At 55.0% G+C, this 20,585-nt stretch overlaps 1 protein-coding gene across 2 annotated transcripts in view; it reads left to right on the forward strand.

Moving 5' to 3' along the window:
- The window catches only part of Sept9 (septin 9), a 130,520-nt gene that overhangs the window by 21,368 nt on the left and 88,567 nt on the right, over positions 1-20,585 (forward strand). Inside the window, exon 1 of one of the 2 annotated variants that reach the window (XM_005350794.3) lies at positions 11,387-11,767. The exons of the other annotated variant lie outside the window; for it this stretch is intronic. Within the exon in view, the coding sequence (XP_005350851.1) occupies positions 11,713-11,767 (55 nt within the window). The 5' untranslated portion in view covers positions 11,387-11,712. Of the gene's footprint in view, positions 1-11,386; positions 11,768-20,585 lie in introns of those variants that run through there. 2 annotated transcript variants of the gene reach the window in all.

Consider the following 20,585-nt stretch of genomic DNA (forward strand, 5'->3'; position numbering starts at 1 on the left):
TTCTCATTCTCTTCTGGAGTCTCTGCCAAATTCTTGAGTCTCATTTTCAAGATTTTCCATTGCTGCCCAACTTTGCACAGCCAGAGAGCACAGGAGGTGTTAGGACCTGGCTTCAATCCTTGCTCTGACATTTATCCACCTGCACCCGCCCCCACCCGACCGCCATCCTTGGCAAATCTCCTTACTCGGCTTAGAACAGGTCTCATGCCGGTAAACGAGAGGTCAACCATCTGCTTCAGATCCCAAAGCGACCACCTCCCAAAGGGTGCTATCGTGGACCCCTTCAAGCTAAGCGTCTGTCAGTGGCAGTGCGGGAAGACCTCAGTGTCCCATGCATGGAGTCTGATGCCATGCTCGGGCCTTCGCACCCCCTCATGCTGGGGCATGCGTCCTCCCTGAAGCACCTGCTTCCTTCCTGCCCGCCCAGGTCCCACCTGACCTTGCCTTCCTCTCTCATGATTCGAATGTCCCCTCGCTGTTTCTGGGGACACCTGTGCTCGTCACCTGCCACCCTTTTAGGTTAGCTGTGTTCTCTGTTAGGCGAAGGCTGCTATTTCCAGTCTGAGAAGACAAATCATGCCTCGGATGCACGTGGCTATTCCTTTTGCTGTTTCTTTTGTCATCGTTGCTTGATGCTCAAGACCCCACCTTGTCCTCAAGCAACTCCCAGCCTGGTGGGGTGGTGGCCCCATTCTGTATCAGCCAGAGGACCCTCTGACTGTGACTATTACTGCTACTACTGATGATGATGATGATCTAAAATGACAGATACTTGACCAAGACAGGTTGCTTTCTTCTCATGCCCTAGTCCAGGTTTGTGCCTTTGGTGGCCCAGAGCATCCAGGACCCAGTGTGACTGCATTCCAGTCATGGAGAAAGGAAGACGGGACAGGGGATCGGACTGAACAGTGCTTTTCATTTTTAAGAGTGTGGCTTGAAAATTCCGTACTTTAACTTTTATTGTCCTTCTCCACCGGCCTTGACCTAGCTGCATGGCCATCCCATGCAGTCAAGGTGGCCAAGAGATGTCTTGCTTAGCTGGCCAGCTGTATGCATGGTAGGTGCTTCTGTAACTATAAAAAAGTTGGTCAAACAAGGCCAATCAAGAGTCTGCGATATGCACCAAGGCTCCACGCGTGTGGGCAGAAGAGGTGGCAGTCACATGGTAGGCGGTCACTCTTAGCCTGCACAGTAGACTTGCAATGGGCAGGTGACCAGGCTGCCTGTGGAAGGGCTATGGCAGCTGCCGTGTGCTGTCCAGTAGCTGCAGCTCAGCTGGTAGGTGGGTGAGGAGTGGGTGTCACAGAAGTGACATGGTTCTGCAGAAGAGTGACATAGGCTCTGACACTTTAGGTTTCAGTATGACAGCATTTGAAGTTTCCCTAGATGAATATTATAGATTATTCATAAGCCAGTGATCAAACCCTCTGCCTCCATGGGCCCTGCTGATGACTAGGGAGATCCTGTGCCCCTCATGGGTTTCATCATTTCCTTCTGCCTGTGTGTGTGTGGGGGTGCTCACCTGGTGGCTCCCAGCTGGAGCACCCGTTTTGACATCTTAGGAAATGATGCCCCCAGTGCCCGAGTTTCCCCTTGGGTCTGTGTGCATCACTACGCTCCTGACCTTGAGCGGCCGCCACAAGTCAGGCAGACTCCACCCTGCCCAGCTGTGTACTCTGCAGGGCTGAGATGGCAGCCTGGGGCTAGGCCAAGCCACCGGGACTCAGGCTCTGTGGTCCCTACGTGGCCCTGTCTGGGAATGTCCCCGCCCTGCTCCTGAAGGTGAGGAATGTCTCGCTGGTGTAAGCAGCAGAGCAGAGAGTGGCCCATCTGGCTGGCAGGACCTACTGAAGTCAAAGCCAGCTTCACTCCTGGCTTCTCGCTCCCCTGATCAGACCCTGCCTGGGGTCCTGTGCAGTAACAGACTAAAGGGATGGGTAGCTCTGATTGTCAGCTTGACACAATTAGGATCATCTGGAAAAGACAGTTTCCATGAGGGACTGTCTAGATCGAGTCAGCCATGGGTGTGTTTGTGGGGGTGCTCAGCTGGTGGGTCCCGACTGGAGTATCCATTTGACCTAGGAAATGGTAGTTCAAGTGCCCATGGTTCCGCTTGGGTCTGTTTGCAACCCTGCACTCCTGACCTTGAAGGGCAGTCACCAAGCCCGACAGCCCTCACACTATAAGCTTGGAAGCCTGGAGCATCAGGTGAGGAGGGAGGACAGAATAGGGGTGAAGGACTTTGGGGAATGGATGGGGACAGTGATGGTGCTTCTTTTAGAACAAAAGATTTAAGCTGGGCAGGGGTGGCATATGACTTTAATCCCAGCACTTGGGAGCAGAGGCTAGGATATATCTGAGTTTGAGGCTAGCCTGGTCTACAGAGCGAGTTCTAGGACAGCCTGGACTCCACAGAGGAATCCTGTCTCAAAAAAAAAAAGATTTTTTTAAAATTTTACATGTGTGAAAGTTTTACCTACATGTATGTATGTGCATCATCTATGTGCAGTGCCCACAGAGGCCAGAAGAGGGCGTCAGATCCTGAACCACCTCGTGGGTGTTGAGAACTGGATCTGGGTCCTTTGTCAGAGCAGCTAGTGTTCTCATCCATTGAACTATCTCTCCGGCCCCTTATTTTTATTTTTTAAAAAGATTTTTTCATGTCTAGCTCAATGTGTGTGGGTGCCCACAGAAGCCAGAGGTGTCAGTCCCTTGGAGATGGAATCACAGTTGGTTGTGATCCACCCAATCCCTGACAGTACTTAATATTAATTAACAAAGCTCTGAAGCCTGTCTGAGGTGGTATCTCCCAAGGGACTTGGACCCCAAAGTGTGACCGTGGTAATTGACCCCCAGAGGCCATGCTCTGTCACCTGTTAGGCCACTCACTCAGTTCTCTGCTGCACAATTCTCCAGTAAGACCGTCTGTTACCTGCTTAGTCCTGCGAGCTAGGGGTTCCTTGAAAATGTGGAGGACTCCCAGGTATAGAACAGCAACAGTGGTGTTTGGGTTCCCAGGCAAGGGGTCTGGTTCTTTGCCGTTTGTGTCATCTCTCTCTACTCAGACTGCTTGGCAGAGCTGGCAATCCTCTGGCAAGGGCCCTCGGTTGCAGTCATCCGGCTGTGACTCACGCTGGGGAACAGGGACAGAGCAGCAGCTGGGTGTGTTAGCAGCAAACTCATTAGTCCCGGAGGTCGCTTCACATGAGGGACAAATGGCTCATTTAGTCTGCCTGGGGCTTCAGCCACACTCAGGGCAAGGAAGGCACAGCCAACCGGAGAAAGCAGCCTCACATTATCCCCAGGGCCCCGCCTACTGCTCTCCTTCCTCCCCATCCTGTTTCCCAGGCAGATCACGGGCCTGGACTGAGGCAGCTTGTCAGAGGGAGGCTGGCCTGAACCGGCTGCCACTCTCGCACAGAGCCTAGGATGTAATTCCTAGCAGGAAACACCAGCGTTTGGTAGACAGGGAACGTGGAAGGTTCCAGTGAGCGGCCAGAGCTAAGCACCCCACCCCCATTGCCCCTCCCTTGGGCCTGGCTTTACCCTCTGGGAAAAGCCCTAGAATGTTCTGGTTCCCAGTTCACTGGTCCCCTGAGTGACTTTTGTAACAGTGATCAAAAACTAAGGAAAGCAACTTAGGGAGAAAGTGTTTGGACTATCAAGGGAACGGTCCATCACGGCGAGAGCTTGCTGCTGGCAGCAGGGGCTCCGTTCAGCTGACCACACTGCACCAAAGTCTGGCAAAGAGCATCGGAGACTTGCGCTCAGCTCACTTTTCTTCCTTTTTTAAATTAATCAGTTTGGTGTGTGGATGGCGTGAACATGCCATTTCAGACATGTGGAGCTCAGGGGACAACTTGCTGAGTCCCTTTCTCCCCGTCCCACGTGGGTCCCAGGGGTCACACTCAGGTTGTTGGGCTTGGAGGAAGGCACCTCTGCCCACCAAGCCACCTCAGCAGCCCACCTCCTCCTCTTTATACAGTGCTGGGAGCCCACCTTAGGGAATGGTGCCACCCACAGTGGGCAGGCCTTCCCAACTCAACCAAATCAAGATAGTCATCCGAGGGACATTCCTGGAAGCTCTTCTAGATTATTCTAGGAGATTATTCTCATCAAGTAGACAGTTGAGATCAGCCATCGCACTGGCCAAGGTAGAAACCCAGTCCAGATGTATCTGAGAGAGTCACCACGTCCACCCCCATGCTCTAAGGTCTCCAAGGCTGTGTGGTGTAGACTCCAGGACCCAGGCCGTCTCCTCTGGACACCCGCAGACTGGATGCCAGTCCCTCTTCCTTTTGGCCTCCCAGGTTGACCTGGCACGCTCTTGTGAGTGGATGAGGAGGGGGAGAGTTGAAGTTCCTATAGGCCAGCTGTCACTGCAGACACTTGTGCCATCTGATGTACTCCCGACTGGGGCACTGACACCCCCACATCCAGGACCCCAGGATGAGCTTTCATTAACGCAAGCTCCTACTTCCTCCCTATTAGCTGTTCAGCAAAGAGCAAAGTTGACTTCCAGTTCTGTGGGTGACAGCACCAGTCAGTCTGGTGTGGAGAGTGGAGTGGACAGCGGTCGGGGTCAGGTGGGGAGTGGAGTGGACGGCGGTCAGTCAGGTGTGGGGAGGTGGATTTCAGCTGAGCTGTGGAGGGCAGACAAGCCTTGCAGCCCCTCTGTGTGGTGCAGCAGGTGATGGAGGTTTTCTATTCTCTGCCCTTCCCAGGTTGGTCCCTGTTCCTGGCTGAGTCATCTCTCTGCCTGTAGGGGTCCCATCTTGGGACTGGCAGGGGCATTGTTAGGGTCCTAGGCTACGGACATGGGAGGGGAGGGGTGATCCCTGGGGAGGTATCACTGGGGTAGCTGTGGCGATTTTAAAAACGAATGTTTTCTTCTCACCCTGAGCTACGCTGACGTGGAAGTAGGGCAGGCTGGTGACTCAGCCCTGGTCCCCACACTGCAGTGGTGGCAAGCTGCCTCCGGCCTCAGACCCCACAGAGCAAGGGTGCTTGCTTTAGAGAGGGTGTGTGTGGGGAGGAGGCCAGAACACTGCAGGCCCCTAGGAACAGCCTGTTCTTCCCTGATGAAGATGGGGTCCAGCCAAGAGTCCTGGCAGTGCAGGGCGAGGTGTCTGCAGTTGGCACAGCCCGAGGGGCAAGCTGGGTAGCTTCGTTGCTACTGTCCTGAGACTGAGGGCCAGCCTAAGCATGCTTGTGGGCCCGTTGTGTGCCTTTGTGATCTTAGGAGGGTTCAAGGCAGTGTATCCATTGCTGGGCTCCCTGCCCTATCTCAGCATCCCCAGCCCCAGATGGGGGCTAGGATGCTGGGGACATCTCTGTATTCTGGTGTGTGATGGGGAGCTAGGACACTGGGGCGTTAGTCCATGGCAGAGCTTGTGTAGGAAAGCAGGGTTGTGAGGGCTGAACAGAGGTGATGGCGGAGGATGCCTGAGACTTGGAAAGAAGAGCATCATGTCTCCCTGATATGTGGGTTATCACTCACAATGATGGCCCTGGCGTGGATGATGAATTCACCGTCAATGCTCACTGGACGAGCTATCAGACAAGCTGGGCTCAGAGCTCAGGGGCCACGGCTCCGCCTTGGAAGGCCCTTTCTCTCTTGCTTCCAGGCTCTATGGGTTTCATATCTTTTTAACTTGACATTTCTTTGGATAAGCTAAGCATGGTAGCGCACGGGTGGGCAATCCCAGCACAAGGCAGGGTTAGCAAGAAGATTGAGATTTTAAGGCTAGCCTGGGCTGCTCTGTCTAAAACAAAAACAAACAAAACAAAACAAAAAAAACCCCAAAAAAACAAAAACAAACAAAACTCTGTCAGTATTGCAAGGGACGTGAAGCAAGCAGTCCAGGCACTGCTGAAGTTTTCGGCCCTGTTAGAGTCGGGGATGTGAGGTTCTGTAAGCTGTGCACTGGGGTGGTGATCATGGGCTGCCCTCGGGGACGTGGGGTGGAAGTGCCTTTGGAGCCCAGAGCAGAGCAGAGGCCAGGAACCTCTGGGATGACTCAAGAGCCTGCATTTACAAGACTTGCAAGAGGAATGAATATTTTGTTTAAAAAGCCCCTGGCTGGGAGATAAGCGCCCAGGCGCTGTGGTCAGGCTTTTTTGTAAACGTTTAGCGTGAGGCAGGCCCAGCTGGGGACTGGGAAATTAAGGAAGGTTAGTCATGTGGATCTGTGAAGGGAAGCCTTATGTCTTGGGCAGATGGTGGGATGGGCTTTGTGGCCCGCACACGCTTGGCTGTCAGCTGTGCCCACCGTGGGGGCTGCCTCAGGGAAGGTTCAGAGTTGCAGCCCGTAGGATCGCTCGGTGGTCCAAGTTTGGAGACTGCCCAGACAGAAAGGGCCCTGGAGTGGCCCAGGTGCAAGCAGCACTCTCTCTGGCGTCCTGTTTCTTCTAGACTGGGGTGGCTCAGTGTGGTGTGCAAAGTCCGTGCGAGTGTTCCTCGTCCTTCGTGCCTGTTTGGACCAGTTCCTCCATAAGGAGTCCACAAGGGTTCTGTTGTCTAGCAAAGAAAGCTGGGCATTGCCTTCAGTGGGTCTGAACCCTAGCTGGGAGTCCCGCTGCCCTAGCTGGAGGTGAGGGAGCAACCGTGTCTGAGGTCTTAGTAGGTGGGGACCGTGGATGGCCATTCTGTTGTCAGAGACTGAAATGACAGCCGCTGCGGGGAAGAGTTGCGGGAGATGCCCATGTAGAGGAAATGACCGCCACAAACGTCCTAGGACAGGAGGTAGCGTGGGAACAGAGAGGGGACCAGTGGACTTAGTGAGTGGATGAAGCCAGGGCAGCTGGCAGAGGTGACGCGGGGCTCGTACAGTGTGAAGGAGGCAGATGGGACATCCCATCTAAGCTCGGAAGCCTGGTGGTGGGAGCCCAGTGGTGGAAAGGGAGAGGAAAGTGGGGGGGAGTGTCAGTCAGGAGTATGGGGGAGCATGAGGGAGCGTGACGGGGAGCTTGGGGGGCCGTGGCAGGGAGCCAAGGCAGTCAGAGGGTGGTGGCTGTGAGGAACAGGAAGCAGCTACTATTCAACGATGTAAAATTACATACATAGTCATCTATGAACTAGAGGAGTTTATCAAATTAGGAATAAATTACAGGAGCTGGAGAGATGGCCCTGTGGTTAAGAGCGCTTGCTGCTCTTGTAGAGGACCTGGGTTTGGTTCCCAGGACCCACATAGCAGCTCACAACTTCAGTTCCAGGGGATCTGACGCCCTCTTCTGACCTCTACGGGTTCCTGCATGCATACAGTTCAGGCATGTTCAGGCAACACTCTTTCTCATAGAGTAAGTTTAAAGGAGAGTAAAATATATGAGTTTTTGTTTAAAATTAAACTATGTAGAATTATCACACCATCTTGCCATTATACTTGAGTCTACCCCCAAAGAGCCAGAGGCAGGGGTGCGAACATACGTGCATCTCCACGTGTCGATTGCGATGACAGCAGCCTGAAGGCTGAAGCAACGCCAGTGTCTCCTGAGTGATGAGGAAACCGTGGTGTGTCCATACACTGAGATGATTGTCACGGGCTGAGGACAGCCTGGGCTACACGGTGAATTCCAGGCCAACCTGTGCTGCACAGTGAGGCCCTGTCTTTAAAACAAATAAACCAGAATAAGCACCTAAAGAAAACACGCATTACTTAGTTAGGAAAACAGTAGGCCAGTGACGCAGTTCAGCCAGTAAAGGCGCTTGCTGCCAAGCCTAACGATCTGGGTTCAGTCCTCCAAACCTACTTGGTAGAAAGAGAGAACTGACTCCCCGTAAGTTGCCCTCTGACCCTCCACGCTCACGCTGGGGCACACGTGTATGCACAGCCACACAAAATTAACAAACAAGATTGAAACTAGATAAATTACTCAAAGTAATCTAATTAACACTCCAGCTCCACTCCTGAGCCACGGCCCAGTCTGTTGTTGTTCGTATCTGTGTGGGAGAAGTCCCATGTTCCTGGCTTTGGCGAAGATGCCTCACTGACAGCTCGGAATTAGCCAAGATGGGAGCTCTTGTCTCGTAGGCAGATGCTTCAGGTCCTGCAAATGCTATTTTTTTTTTTTAAACCCCAGACTGCCACTGTTAAATAGCACCCAGCTAGAAACTAGAGAACGGTGCTTATCTTGGTCCCCAGATGTTCTAGGAGTACCCTGGCCAGCATTATGATGTTGAGAATGAAGGAAAGAACGGAGATTCTTGGCTTGAGAATCTGGGTAGGCCACAGTGGTTCCATTTTGCCAGGATGGTGATTTCCACAGCTTCAGGGCCGTGGACGGTCCTACGACCACTTGCATTATACCTGCAGCGTGACAGGCCCACACGGAGATGAGGCATATGGGTTCTGCCTTTGAGCAGTCTTGGGCTGTGAGGAGGCCGGTCCTGTCACTCACTGACTGGAGCATCCTGTCCAAAGGCGCAATAGGACTGGGCAGGGAGCCACGACCTCCCTGAGGAGGCCAGCCCCGCTGCTGAGTCGCTTCCGACCGAGGCTGTACCTGGACTCAAGGGTCAGGGACCCTGGTGCGCATGCCAAGCGACTGTTTCCGCAAGCCCTTCCTGTACCCTTTTTCCCAGGCTTTTTGTGCCCTGCCCCCCAGGGCTGGACCTGTGGGCTTCTTCCCATGCCGCGCGCCCCCCCCCCAAGAAAAGGAAAGAAAAGGGAAAAGTTCGCCGCTGCTGTCCTCTCTGCAAACCAGCTAGACTCTCGTTCTTAGCCCCTCCCCCATGACAGCGAGCTCCCTGACCAGTCCAGGCCACCACCTGCACCAGGTGGCTTCTTTGTCATAGGACTCTCTGACCTGATGGGTCAGGTGTGAGCTCAGGTCTGTGTACTAACTCCACACACAGGCTGGCTTCACACCACAGCCAAATTGTTCCCTCCACAGCCAGCATGTGCCACATACTCTCATGGTGTCTGCAGGGCTGTGTGCCCTGTGGTTTCAGGCGAGTCTTGGCCTGCGGATGCCCCTCTCGGCTTCTGACTAGAGAGGGCTCTGACTCTGTTTTCTTTTCTATCTTTGATCCGGTCTTTGGATCCCGGCTGATCCCAGGTAGCCTCTGGGATGTTCCTTACCTGTAGCACATCCACAGGGCCCCTTAGGCTGTGTCTGGTCACATTCTGAGCGTCTGGTAATCACATGTTGTCTTTGGGGGCACGCCTGTGAGCACGCCGCTGTCCTGTTGGTGCGTTCACCTGGCACACAGCACCCCTCTGGTTAGGTCTCCTGCTGCCTCTTGCAGCCTGGATTATATAACACTGGGCCCTACAGTTATTTCTTCAACCACGGTCAAGGCCAGAGCCCCTAGACCCTAGAAAGGGAACTGAGTGGCCAACCATCTTTCTGAAAATCCCAGAATGCCACAGCCAAGTATGTTATCTAGGGGGCAGTTGGGGTGATGAAAGGGATGGGGGAGTGGGGGTGGGTTCAAGCTAAGCAAAGCCCAGTGGCAGTTGGGTTGTCCTGGAGTTAGGAGAAAGTAATTATGGTGAGAAGGGAGGTGCCCTCTGTTTCCCATGTCCTCTAGGGACAGAAAGAAAAGAGACACAAGGGTGAACTTCCTATTGGGAGGGTGGCCAAACCTGCCTTGGTTTCCTGATGGAGGAGTCCGGGCATCTAGCGGATTCCCAGGTCTGTTACAGGGCTGAGTGGTTACAGGGAAGGGATAGGAAGCAGAGGGCTGGGTTGCCAGAGTTCCGCAGCCACTCTGGCAAGGGGTGTTCTGGAGTCGTTGAGGGGAGCACTGCGTGAAGCCTGCACCCTGGCTGGGCTCTCTTGGAACCCTGTGGTGTGCTTGGCTTCCCTGCTTGGATACAGGCTGAGCAACAATGAGCTTCCCTCTGCTAATCTGCACTTGCCCTGGGGAGAACAATCACACGGGCGTGTCTCCACTTACCAGGTGCTTTTTATAAAAAACACAAGCGAACAACGCCCGCCTGCCTGCCCAGGTTGGATGCTGTCCCAGGGACCCGGCTTCTTCCCAGGGCTCTGTGCTGTGGGCCTTAACTTCTTAGATTGGACTCCAGCATCCCCAAATTCAGGACACACAGGTGACCGGCTGATGGTCAGATTGCCAGGCAGGTCCAGGTCCAGACAATAGCGGTTGGGGGTGCCCACTGCTCCTGGAAGTCCGGCTTCAGGAGGATGCCTGTGTGAGGGCCTCTAAAATGGCCGTGGTTTTGCAGTTCCCATGTCCACAAAGCTCACTTGGTTGAAAATAGTTTAAACCATCTGAGGCATGAGGGAGGGAGGGAGGGGTGGATTTTTTGAAAAAGGCCGGACTCTATTCCAGGAGCTTAAAAAAAAACCACAAAACACCACACTAAACCTAGCTCAGGCTTGGCCTCTCCTACAGAGACCTCCAAAGCCTCACCTGCCTCTGCAGGTCTCAGCACCCCACCCCACCCCCATTACCACACTTTTATAGTGATGGAGGAAGCAGACCCAGAGCCAGGACAGCTCAGGGACTCACTCACTTGTCACCACTGAGGACCAGGGGATAGGCTACCCACCCACTTGGCAGGGACTTATCTCCTGCTATGCATCCTTAGAGCCCTGTCTGCACAGAGGTCCTGAGTCCGAGGTAGTGCTCCGGCAGTGGACAGTCAGAAGGGAAACTTGTTGGCTCAGCCAGGAAGGAGAGAAACACCCCAGTCTCCCTAGGGACCCTTCCTGGTAACTGGTGACTTGCTTCTGTGTCTAACCCATGGTTTTAACTGACTGCCCAGGGATGTCTGAAGTGGGAAGGCTGCTTGGACAGAGAAAGGCCAAGCTGTGGGTACCCACTGATGAGGAAAAGGCCCAGGAGCAGCCCTCTTCCTTTCTTCTGATGTTAGGAACTATAATTTCTCTCTTCTGCAGAGAAGGTCGCGGTCCACTCTCTGTACTCAGGAAGCCCTTACAGTGGAAGGGGGGAGGGGTGCGGGAAGGACTCTTTGAAGGGCCGCCTCTCCCTGCCCTCTGCCTTCTGTAGCACCTACCCAAAGGGTGCAGCAGCGACCCCCGGGGACTCGAGGGTGGTAGCAGTCCTTGATGTACTGGATGCTGGGGGACTCCCAGGACCCTCAGCCCTGTAGTCAATAGCGTGGGGTCTTGCGGACACGCACTAGCCGAGCGCTGCCCCTTAACCCTTGCAGGCCCTGAGCTCTTACGCGAAGGAGGCGTTCACAAACTTTGGCTGCGTAAATAAAGCCTCCGGCAGTAAGAACACTGCGCCCAGGGAAGGGGAGGAATCTCGTCCCCCTCGGCGCCCGCCCGCTGCTGTGGCCCGGCCTCCACATCCTCCACATCCGCCCACATCTGGCCGCGGAGGGGCGTGAGGGGGAGGGGCCGAGGCCGTGTCTGTCGCGGTCCCCTGGGCACCCGCCAGGAAGGGAGAAGGGGGGCCAGCTCAGGTCGTGTGCCTGGGACTCCGCAGTCCCTGTAGGAGCTGCTCTGGTTCCAATCCCCCCCCTCCGCCCAGTTTTGACAGGCGGGCGCAACAGCCAGTGCGGAGTCGCGGAGTCCGGCGGGGTGCGGGAACCTGATCCAGCCGGGAGGCGGGGGCGGGGCGGGGGCCCGGGTGCTTGGGGAGGGGCCGGCGCTCGCCTTCCTCCCCCATTCATTCAGCCGACCGTGGGGGCCGAGGGGCTCGGGCGGCCAGCTCGGCACTGGGAGCGGGAGCGCGCAGAGCCGGGGCTCCGCGGGACTCCCTGCGCACCAGCCACCATGTCCGACCCCGCGGTCAACGCACAGCTGGACGGGATCATTTCAGACTTTGAAGGTGGGTGCCCGACCCAGCAGCTGCTTGGCGAGCTGGGCAAGAGCCTCCAGGCGGGCCTGGAACGGGACAGGGGTGAGCACAGGAGAGGCACGGCCCCGGATTGCTCACCCTGGGGCTCTGCCCCCCAGACCCAGTGTTGCCTACATGAAGAGCCCTAATTAGGGATCCTGTAGTTGATAGACCCTCTAGTTAGGAACCACGCACCCCTGGGGACCCGAGGTTCACATTGCCTCTGGGGTGTTCTTCCTTTTATTGTTGTTTGTGTTTGCCCAGCGACTGTCGCCTCCTCTGGGGCTGGCTTGACTTCTTCGGAACTACTCCGGGGAACGCAATTCCACCCTAGAAACCAGTGGGCTTTCTTCTTTGGGTGTTCGCCCTCAACCCTCTTCAGCGTGGGAGTTAGTTCCCCTCCTCGGATCCAGTAGGCGGCTGAATCTTCAGGGTGGACCGTCCTCCCCTCCCCCACGCCAGCTCCGGGGTTGGGGTTGAGCCCAGTCCCGGAGCTGGCAAGGGCTGCCAAAGTTGATCAGCCGTCAGCCCCCTTGCATCCAAGGGGATCCCAGCCCGGCGAGTTTCAGGGTCCAGGGTGGGATATTCCATATCCCAGATCCAAGCCTGGGACATCTTTATCTATCTGTGAGGGAAGAGCCTTTTGGGACAGAGGGGCCCTGTGAGCGCGCAAGGACAACACTTTCGTCTCTGGTCCTGAGTTTACAAAGTGCAGAAATACTTGGGGGCTGTTTTCTTCAAGAGTGGGCCTGCCATCCCCGCCCTGGGCTTGCATGCGCGCGCTTTCCAGAGGCCTCGTGACTGCCACTGCCGGTGCGGTGGCCCCGAGTCCTGCGTCCTCCTCCGGAGTAAATAAAGCCAGTGGAAAGGGAGGCTTACACAATGGTGTCCCGCGCGCGTCTGGGGCTGGGTTTCCGAGGGGCGGGCCTGACTCTGCCGGGCCGGGAGCCCCCGCCCCTCTGAGGGGCTCTCAGGCAGCCTTGGGCAGAGCCCTCTGGTGGGCTGTGAGCAAGGGAGGAAGGGCTGCACAAAGTTAGCCAGGTTCCAGAGCAGAAGCCCTAGCCCTACAAGTGACCAGTTGGGGGTGCTCCAAGGCCCCATGCTGGAACCAGGGGGCTTGTTGTAAGCCCACCCGAGGTCTTCCGTGTCTCTGAGTTGGGTGACTTCTTTGGGGAGCAGAGCCTTTGCTCTGTATTGGGTGTGTGTGCAAAGTCTGGGAAGTTTGTGGTTGCTGGTGTGTTGGCAGGCGCTGGCCCTTGAGGAGCCTGGGATATCACATCCACTTGGTCACCTCAGTGTTGGGGGCAGTTTTTAGATTCTAGCACTTGCCATCTGTGTGCCTATACAAGGCAGAGCTGCTTCTAGGCAGAACTTGTGTCTCTGACCGCCTGGACCTCCTGGAGTCCATGTCTGTTCTGGGGTCTCCCAGGCCTGTTTTGTTCTGTTCTGTCTTCTGCATGCCCTAGTGACTGTTCAGGTTCCTCTGTGCACCTCGCCTTTACCCTGGGGACTTTCATTCTCCTGGGACTGTGATCTGAAAGTCAGCCAGTCAGTTCCCTTCTCTCCAAAGTCTGGCGGGGAGAGGAGGGGCAGAGGGAGATGAGAGGGGTAGGGGATGTACCACCTTTTATAGGTCCTGATCTCTTCTGTGTATGCTCTCTACGCCAGTCCTGGGAGGCATTCCTGAGGATTTTCTGCAGGGGTTTCTGCAGAAGGTCTTGTTGGGAAGGGAGAAGTTTAGGGATGGTGCCCATCTCAGCAGCTGGTACCCTTTGCATTGTGGAAGTGGAGGCTGGCCGTTCCTTCCTTCCTTACGATGTCATGCCCTGACTGGGCTGCCTCCCAGGCCAGCTTCTTGACCCTCAAATCTAATCCAAGACAATGGCCTCATTGAGAGCACCCTGGTATAAGGGTTGGCAGTCTTAAGCGAGTGGGGCCTCCCGTCTGCTTTCCTGGGAATGCCAGTCTTCCTACTGGGGATCCTGACAGCTCAACTGGGGAATAGGGTCAGGCCTCTGAGTAGCCAGCAATTACTAGCCCCTGGCCATCAATAGTGGAAGTTGTTGTTGGTGTGTATGTGTGTGCACGCACGTGTGTAAACATGCATGACACTTGTGCACTGGCTAACTTTGTGCATTGAACAAAGGACCCAAAGAGTGGCCCCTCAGTGTCCTAGGAGTATGGAGTTGAGTTGGTATGTGGAGAGGGTGTGCACGTGGGGGTTGGACAGCCCAAGACAACTGGACAGATGGAGGTACGAGGAACATGTGACCCAGCCCAGCACAGGTGATAGAAGCTGGCAACACAGGAGACCAACTAGCAGTTGGGAGATGGGGAGGCAAGATCTCTAGTGCAAGTAGGGTGTGTGAAGGGGAGAAGAGCTCTCTGGCCAGCCTGCCCCCACAGGCGGTGAGCAGCAGAGACTCTTGGGAAGAGGGGCCAGCTTGTTCAGAGGAGCCCAGCCACAGAAGGTCAGGTGCTCCCTGATGTTAGTGTGACCAGAATCAGCTGGGGAAGCCAGCCGGAGAAGCGTCCTGCCTCATGCTTCCACCCACCAGGTATGTGGGCCTGTGCCAGGTAGTTGGGGAAGGGGGAGGGAGAAAAGAGCCAGGTTGACTGCAGCTGCTGGGCCCCACAGTCCCTTTGTGAGCCTGGACAGACAGGCTCATAGCATGGGGCACTGTGGCCTGCTGAGGGGGTGGGACCCAGGTGCTCCCCACTGGACAGGGTTAGATCTGAGCTATGTGTATCTCTGAGGGTGTTTTTTGTGTTTTTTTTGTGTTTTTTTTTTTTTAAATCAAGCAGAGAGCCTGCTGGTCCTCGGATCCAGGCAGTCTGGAGCTAGCAGCTGTACCACGCAGGAGCATCCTACACTACAGGACAGAGGGAAGTGGCCCTTGGTGGGTTAGGCTCCCCAGCTCAGAGCAGCGTGCCTCCCTGCTAGGGGCTGGTGGGTATAAGGTGTGGTTGTGTGGAGTAGGAGCAGGTAGGGCTGTGTCTTCATCACACACCTGTCTTTTTGTTGGGCCCTCACATCTCCTTCCATTTTTTTCTCTGTTTAATTCCATCCTATATAGTCCCCGTATATCCCCATCCTGTCACTATCCCCCCAGGAACCGGGGGGTGGGGGGTCACATTGGTGATCATCAGGAGGTCTCGTGAGGATTCGAACTTTTGGTTTTCTGTCCCTTGGGACTGAGAGAGTGGCAACTTCCCATGTCTGGGTACCTGGCCTTTGTGTCCTTTCAAGAAAGGCACTCCTCTCCCCCTCTATCCCATTCCCCGGGAGTGGAAAATACTTCTTGTTTTGCTGATGGAGGTCTTAATCTTGCTAGTTTCTCATTTGTCTGTGATTTTCTACTCTCGTATTTCTCAACATAAAGGGCGTTTAGTTGGCTTTTTAGCCTGCCCTTCCCCATGAGATTACTCTGGCACCCACCTCTCTCCTGTGAGTGACACCTGCCATTCCCTGTGACTGGGTGGCAAGTGGAGTCACCCCTTCCCCTCTCCTTTCGTGCTGAAGCACGGGGCAGCTGGATGGTGTTCTTGAGCGAAGGCCAGAGTTGTTATCACAAACACAGTTACAGGCCGAGCCCTTGTATAACAAAAGCCACTTCGAGTGCTAGCTGTTGGCCTGCTCTCCTCAACAGAGTTTGCTGTAATTAGTTTTGCACGCCCAGAACAATCTTGAGAGTCAATCCTTGACGTTTGTTGAAACAGATCTGGCCCAGACGCCCAGACACTCCAATCCGAGTGGCAAGGCTTTTCTCCAGTGTCCCGGAGGAAGCTCTTCCGCACTGGGTCCTGGAGATCCTGTAATCCTTCCTTCCCTCAATAGAGAGGTGGCCAAGAAGGCAGGGACCATGCAGCCACCTCTGGGACAAGGTGGAGGTGATGGCTGGACCCAGGTGCCACTTCGCTCCCTGGACGAAGGGCCTGTTGCTTGCAGGTAGCTGTAGGCCTGTCCTTTTAATTAACACCCGTGGGCCTACTGTGCAATGGCTCCTGAGGTTTCCAGCCAACACTCCAGCTCCTGGGAATGCCGCCTTCCTACCATGAGCGCCTCTACCGCCACTGAAGGGGCTGAGGGGAATCCCAGGGCTTCCTGTAATGTAGAGGGGCTGGCCTCTTCTGTGAGCCAAAGCTTTTGACATCCTCAACTTGGTACACCAGGTGATTCCCATCAGTGGTTCCCGTGTGAACAAGTTCACTAGACATTAGGGAGGGTAGGTGTGTAAGTACCCCACAAAGGGTTACCCGAGTCAGACATCTAGTAGGGGTGGGCACACCCCCTGTGAGGGGCATCAGCCTGGAATCCTTTCTGGAGCATGTGGCATTTCAGGAAGGGTTCGAAGGAAGCGCTGTGGCAGGGGGTGGGTTTGGAGGGGGGGCAAGAGTTTATATTGAGAGAGAGGTCTTATGGGGGAGTGATGGTGGCAGCCTGGGCACTTGGTGGCTGAGCCTGCTCTATTGTTTGGAAGCTGTGTGGCTCAGGGCCAGTCTCTCAGCTCACTTGAGCCTCCATTGTGATTGATGATCTGATAGGTTTTAGGGGGGTGTTCTTTGAGATACAGAACTGGCTTCATGGGGCTGGGGGGGGGTTGCAGCAGCTACTGGAACCGGGAGATGTTTGTACAAGACATATAGATCCTCAGTTCTAGAAGGTCTTACAGACAAGAACCTGTCTGAGCCCACTATGGGGACAAGATTGGATAACATAGTCACCCCTGATGGTGGCAAGTCTCAGGGGCCTTGGTTGGTACCCATAGAACTCTCCTGGGAATCAATTCTCTGACCTTAGATGAAGCAGGGTGGGGGAGCCCCTCCTCCTCCCTGACTGATATTCTCCATGGAGGTCAGAGTCACGTGGGGTGCAGGGTCCTTCTTCCTGGGAGGTTGTCCCAATATCTCTCCCACCAGAACATCACAGGCAAGGGAATGGCATGTCCATCTGCAGGGCCGAGTGCTGACAGTCCCCGGGCATGTACCTGGTGATGGGCTGTGAAGTGGGCCTCAAGGTTGAAAAGCTGGGGACCCTGTTAATGGAGCTGCACAGTGGCCTTGAGGCATAGTGCACACTCAGCTCTGAGGTGTGATTGTCCATCCAGTAGATACCGGAGGGCTAAAGGAGCCAAATCTACACATCTTCAACTTACTTGGCTTGGGTACCAGTGGCAGCCGTGCACCCCCATCCCTAAGGTACCCTGCGCCTGGAGTTGAGGGTTGTGGGGTACTTGGTACATGGAAAAAGGGATTGATTGCCCTGGCTGGAGTCCTCTGTCTTGTTCTGGCTGTTCTTTAGAACCTGGTTGACCTGTTTGTGTGCTGAAAGTACCTACCACCACCCAGGACTGGTGTTCCCAAAGAGAATACAAGGGCTCGATTGTGTGCTTGGTCTAGGAGCCAGGGAGTTTCCTGCCTGGTGAATGTGGCCTCTGCCTGCCCTTCTTGGGGGACAGGGTTTGGCCTGACATTTTGGTGCCAGGACAGACCTGGGCCCCCTTTCCTTTTTCCACCTCCCATTTCAGAAGAGGTCACGCTAGGATTCTGAGCTTGGTGGCTTACGTGACCACCCACTTTTGTCTGTCGGGGGCTAGTCTGCTGCATGGAGGATCTGTATCGACACCCAAACCCAGGACAGAGTTCCACCTCTGTCAGACTGGCCCAGGCACTTTCTTCTGGGATCAGGGGCCCTGTGGCGGAGATGTGTGTGGTCTGCTCATATACAGTGGCTGGGGTAAGGGCACTGGGCAGCCACAGGACTCTTGGTGTGGTCCACCTTGAAACCCTAGGCAGTTTCATTTTGAGGGAGTGTAGGATAGTTGAGAAAGTTCCTCCCCCTATGTCGCCCATCAAATTCACAGAAGTCCTCCTGCCTCAGCCTCTTGAGGGTCACAGACATAAATCCACCCCCAAAGACCCATTTATTGGGAAGGAGATTCGTGTGGTTTCTTTTGACTAAGCCAGGGGTGGGAGGATTGGCTGAGCAGTGGCTGTCTTTTTCTAAAGGCCTCTGTTTTTTTTTTTTTTTCCAAATTTGGAGTCTCATGGAATTTTCTGCAAACACAATCTCAGAAGCCCAAGGGTTTGTCATCTCTTTGGCTAGAGAAACCCGCCAGTTGGCCTCTGGACACCCCCAGGCACCCGGAGGGCATTTCTGGGCTCTGACTGTTTAATTTGGTCTGGACAGAACTTGGAGGCTCCATGCTGTCGGGAACCAGCAGATGTTTTACAAATTTTCAGTTTGTTCCCATTTTTTTTTTTTTTAAAAAAGACAATCTCAAGAACTTCAGAAAGAGACAGCACGACCTTGCTTTCTATGGGAACCATAAACATTTAGGCCCCCCCCCACCAAACCTGTCCCCTTGGCTCCCTGAGGAACACCTTGGGGGGGGGAGACAAAGAGTAGGTGGGGTTTCTATTCTACCCCTTCCCTCCCTCCCTCTCTCTCCTCCTCTCCCCTCCCCTCCCCTCCCTTCCATTCTCCCTCCTCCTCACAAAAGGAGAAACTTTGTTACAGATTTGTTTTTATTTTAGGTGTGTGGGTGCTTTGCCTGCATGTTGTGTGTGCACCAGTGAATGCATGATGCCTGAGGAGGTCAGAAGAGGGCATCAGATCCCCTGGAATTGAAGTTCCAGACCGTTCTGAGCTTCCTGGGCGCTGGGCACCACTCGTGGGTCTTCTGCAGGAGCAGCCAGTGCTGCTACCACTGAGCCATCTCTCCTGCCCCACTTGGGCTTTTCTCTGTCACGGTTTGTTCCCGGAAATAGCTCCTTTCCCACCGCACTCTTCCCTGGCATCTTTGGCCCACAGTCCAGGAACTGAAGAGCCGTGGTCCTGCGTGCACAGCCTCATCCCTGCCCCGTACAGCTTACAGCTTCTTGTGACTCTAAGACTAAGTGCTTGAGGCTACAGGGAGACTGTGCAGACACTTGAACACTGACCATCTGCTCCTTTGACTGCAGATGGCGGGTGGGATCTCTAGGGGCTCAGGCTGAACCTGCTTAAGGGGGAGGATTGAGGACAGCTGCCCCTTGCTGCCTAGATGGGGCCTGGCATTGTTCCCTGTCCCCTTTTACAGTGTCTCGCCTTTGAGAAGCTGGGACTCCAGAACTCTATACAACCAATGTCACACCTTTAAACAGGATCCTGGTTTCCCACTCCCAACCCACAGTGCGGGAATGAAGAGCTCACAGGCCCTTGCAGACGGGACTTGGACACCTCCTTACGGGAGAGTGCAGTTGAGGGAGCCTCTGGGAACGAGGGAAGTAGTCACTTTGGGTTCCAGGTGGACCCCTTCCGTACCTCTAGGATGTTGACAGTGGTCATTGACGGTTCCTGTCCCATTTTCCGTTTAGGCCGAGAGAGTGGTCAGTCTCAGACATAGAGAATGTGGCCCCAGCCTGCTGCAGCCAGCATCCTCGTGGACTCTACGCTCTGTGCAGGGGCTCACCCTCCCAGGGTTCAGGAAACAGACTCTGATGGAGGATTCTGCCTTGCTTTGCATGTGGGTGGGCTGCTTCCCTGCAAAGGGAGGTCAGACCCCTGCCCTGTGTCCTCTAGGGACAGATAGCATCTGTGGTATAAGTGGACTCATTTTCCTGACTCCAATGTCCCTTGCCTGCTGTCCCCCATCATGGATCAGGCTCTGGACCGCTCTGAAAATGAACTGGTTATGGGATTTTTCCTTAAGTGCAAAATGAAAACTCCCAGGTTCTCCACTGTTTCTACAGAAGCCACTGGGTGCCCGCACCTGGCTTGCTCAGCAGGAATGGGTGGGCCTCTTGTGCAGGCCAACCTGGCAGCATGAAAAATTCTCATGCTTGTGCCTGTGAGATGTGGGCTCTGTGCCTTTGCTCCCAGCCAGGAGGCACACGGAGCTGAAGGCCAAGTCGGGTGGGGGAGAGGTCCTAAGTGTGGAACCCCAGCCAGGGTGTGAGCTTCTGTAGGTGTGCAAGGAGCTGAAGATATGCATGCAGCTGTAGATGTGCAAGCAGCTGACAGTGTGCAGGCAGCTGTAGGTGTGCAAGCAGCTGACGGTGTAAGCATCTGTAGGTGTGCAAGGAACTGAAGGTATGCAAGCAGCTGTAGGTGTGCCAGCAACGGTGAGTTTCAAGCCTGGCCCTCCCTCCGGAAACCCCAGGAAAGGCAGCTGGTTTTTTTTTTCTTTCTTTCTTTCTAAACAACAAAAGAAACCCTTGGCCACCAGGGGCCCCTGGGGGTGAAGCAGACCATAGACTGGGATCTCTCATTCCTTTACCACAGGCAGCCTGGCCTGGTACTGCTGAGGGTGGAGGGAGGAGGCCAGGTCCTGGCTCAGAGAAGCTGGGCTGCAGACAGCGGGCTTTGAGGGACGGGGTAGGAACACTCCTCCGACCCGAGGAACAGTCTTGAACATCCGGTCAGGCTGTGGCAGCTCTCTGCTGATATTTAAGTGAGGAAGCCAGGCTTCTGCGAACAGCTGCCCTGCAGCCAGCTGTCAGGGGCTGGTTGTGGTGGGGAAGGGGACTGTGTCTCTTCCCGTACTTGTGAATTCTTTGTCTCTGACCCAAGTCTCGGTCCTGGCCCTCGCAGCTGTTTCCTGGTAGCTCCCAGGCACATCCCTCCCACCCACTTTTCCTCATTGTCATGCCCATTTCCTCTAACCATGATGTAGCAAGGTGAACCCTTCTGCGGCTGCTGCTAAGGTGTGGGCAGGCACTGCCTGGCAGACCCCGTGTGTTCTAGCCATTTAGCCTCTGGCTGTCAGTTCCCGTGCTGAGACCTACGCCCTAGTCCCTGCCAGGTGCCACCGTCGTGTTGTAAATC

Source organism: Microtus ochrogaster, chromosome 7, assembly GCF_000317375.1.
Source record: "Microtus ochrogaster isolate Prairie Vole_2 chromosome 7, MicOch1.0, whole genome shotgun sequence".
Taxonomy (NCBI): domain Eukaryota; kingdom Metazoa; phylum Chordata; class Mammalia; order Rodentia; family Cricetidae; genus Microtus; species Microtus ochrogaster.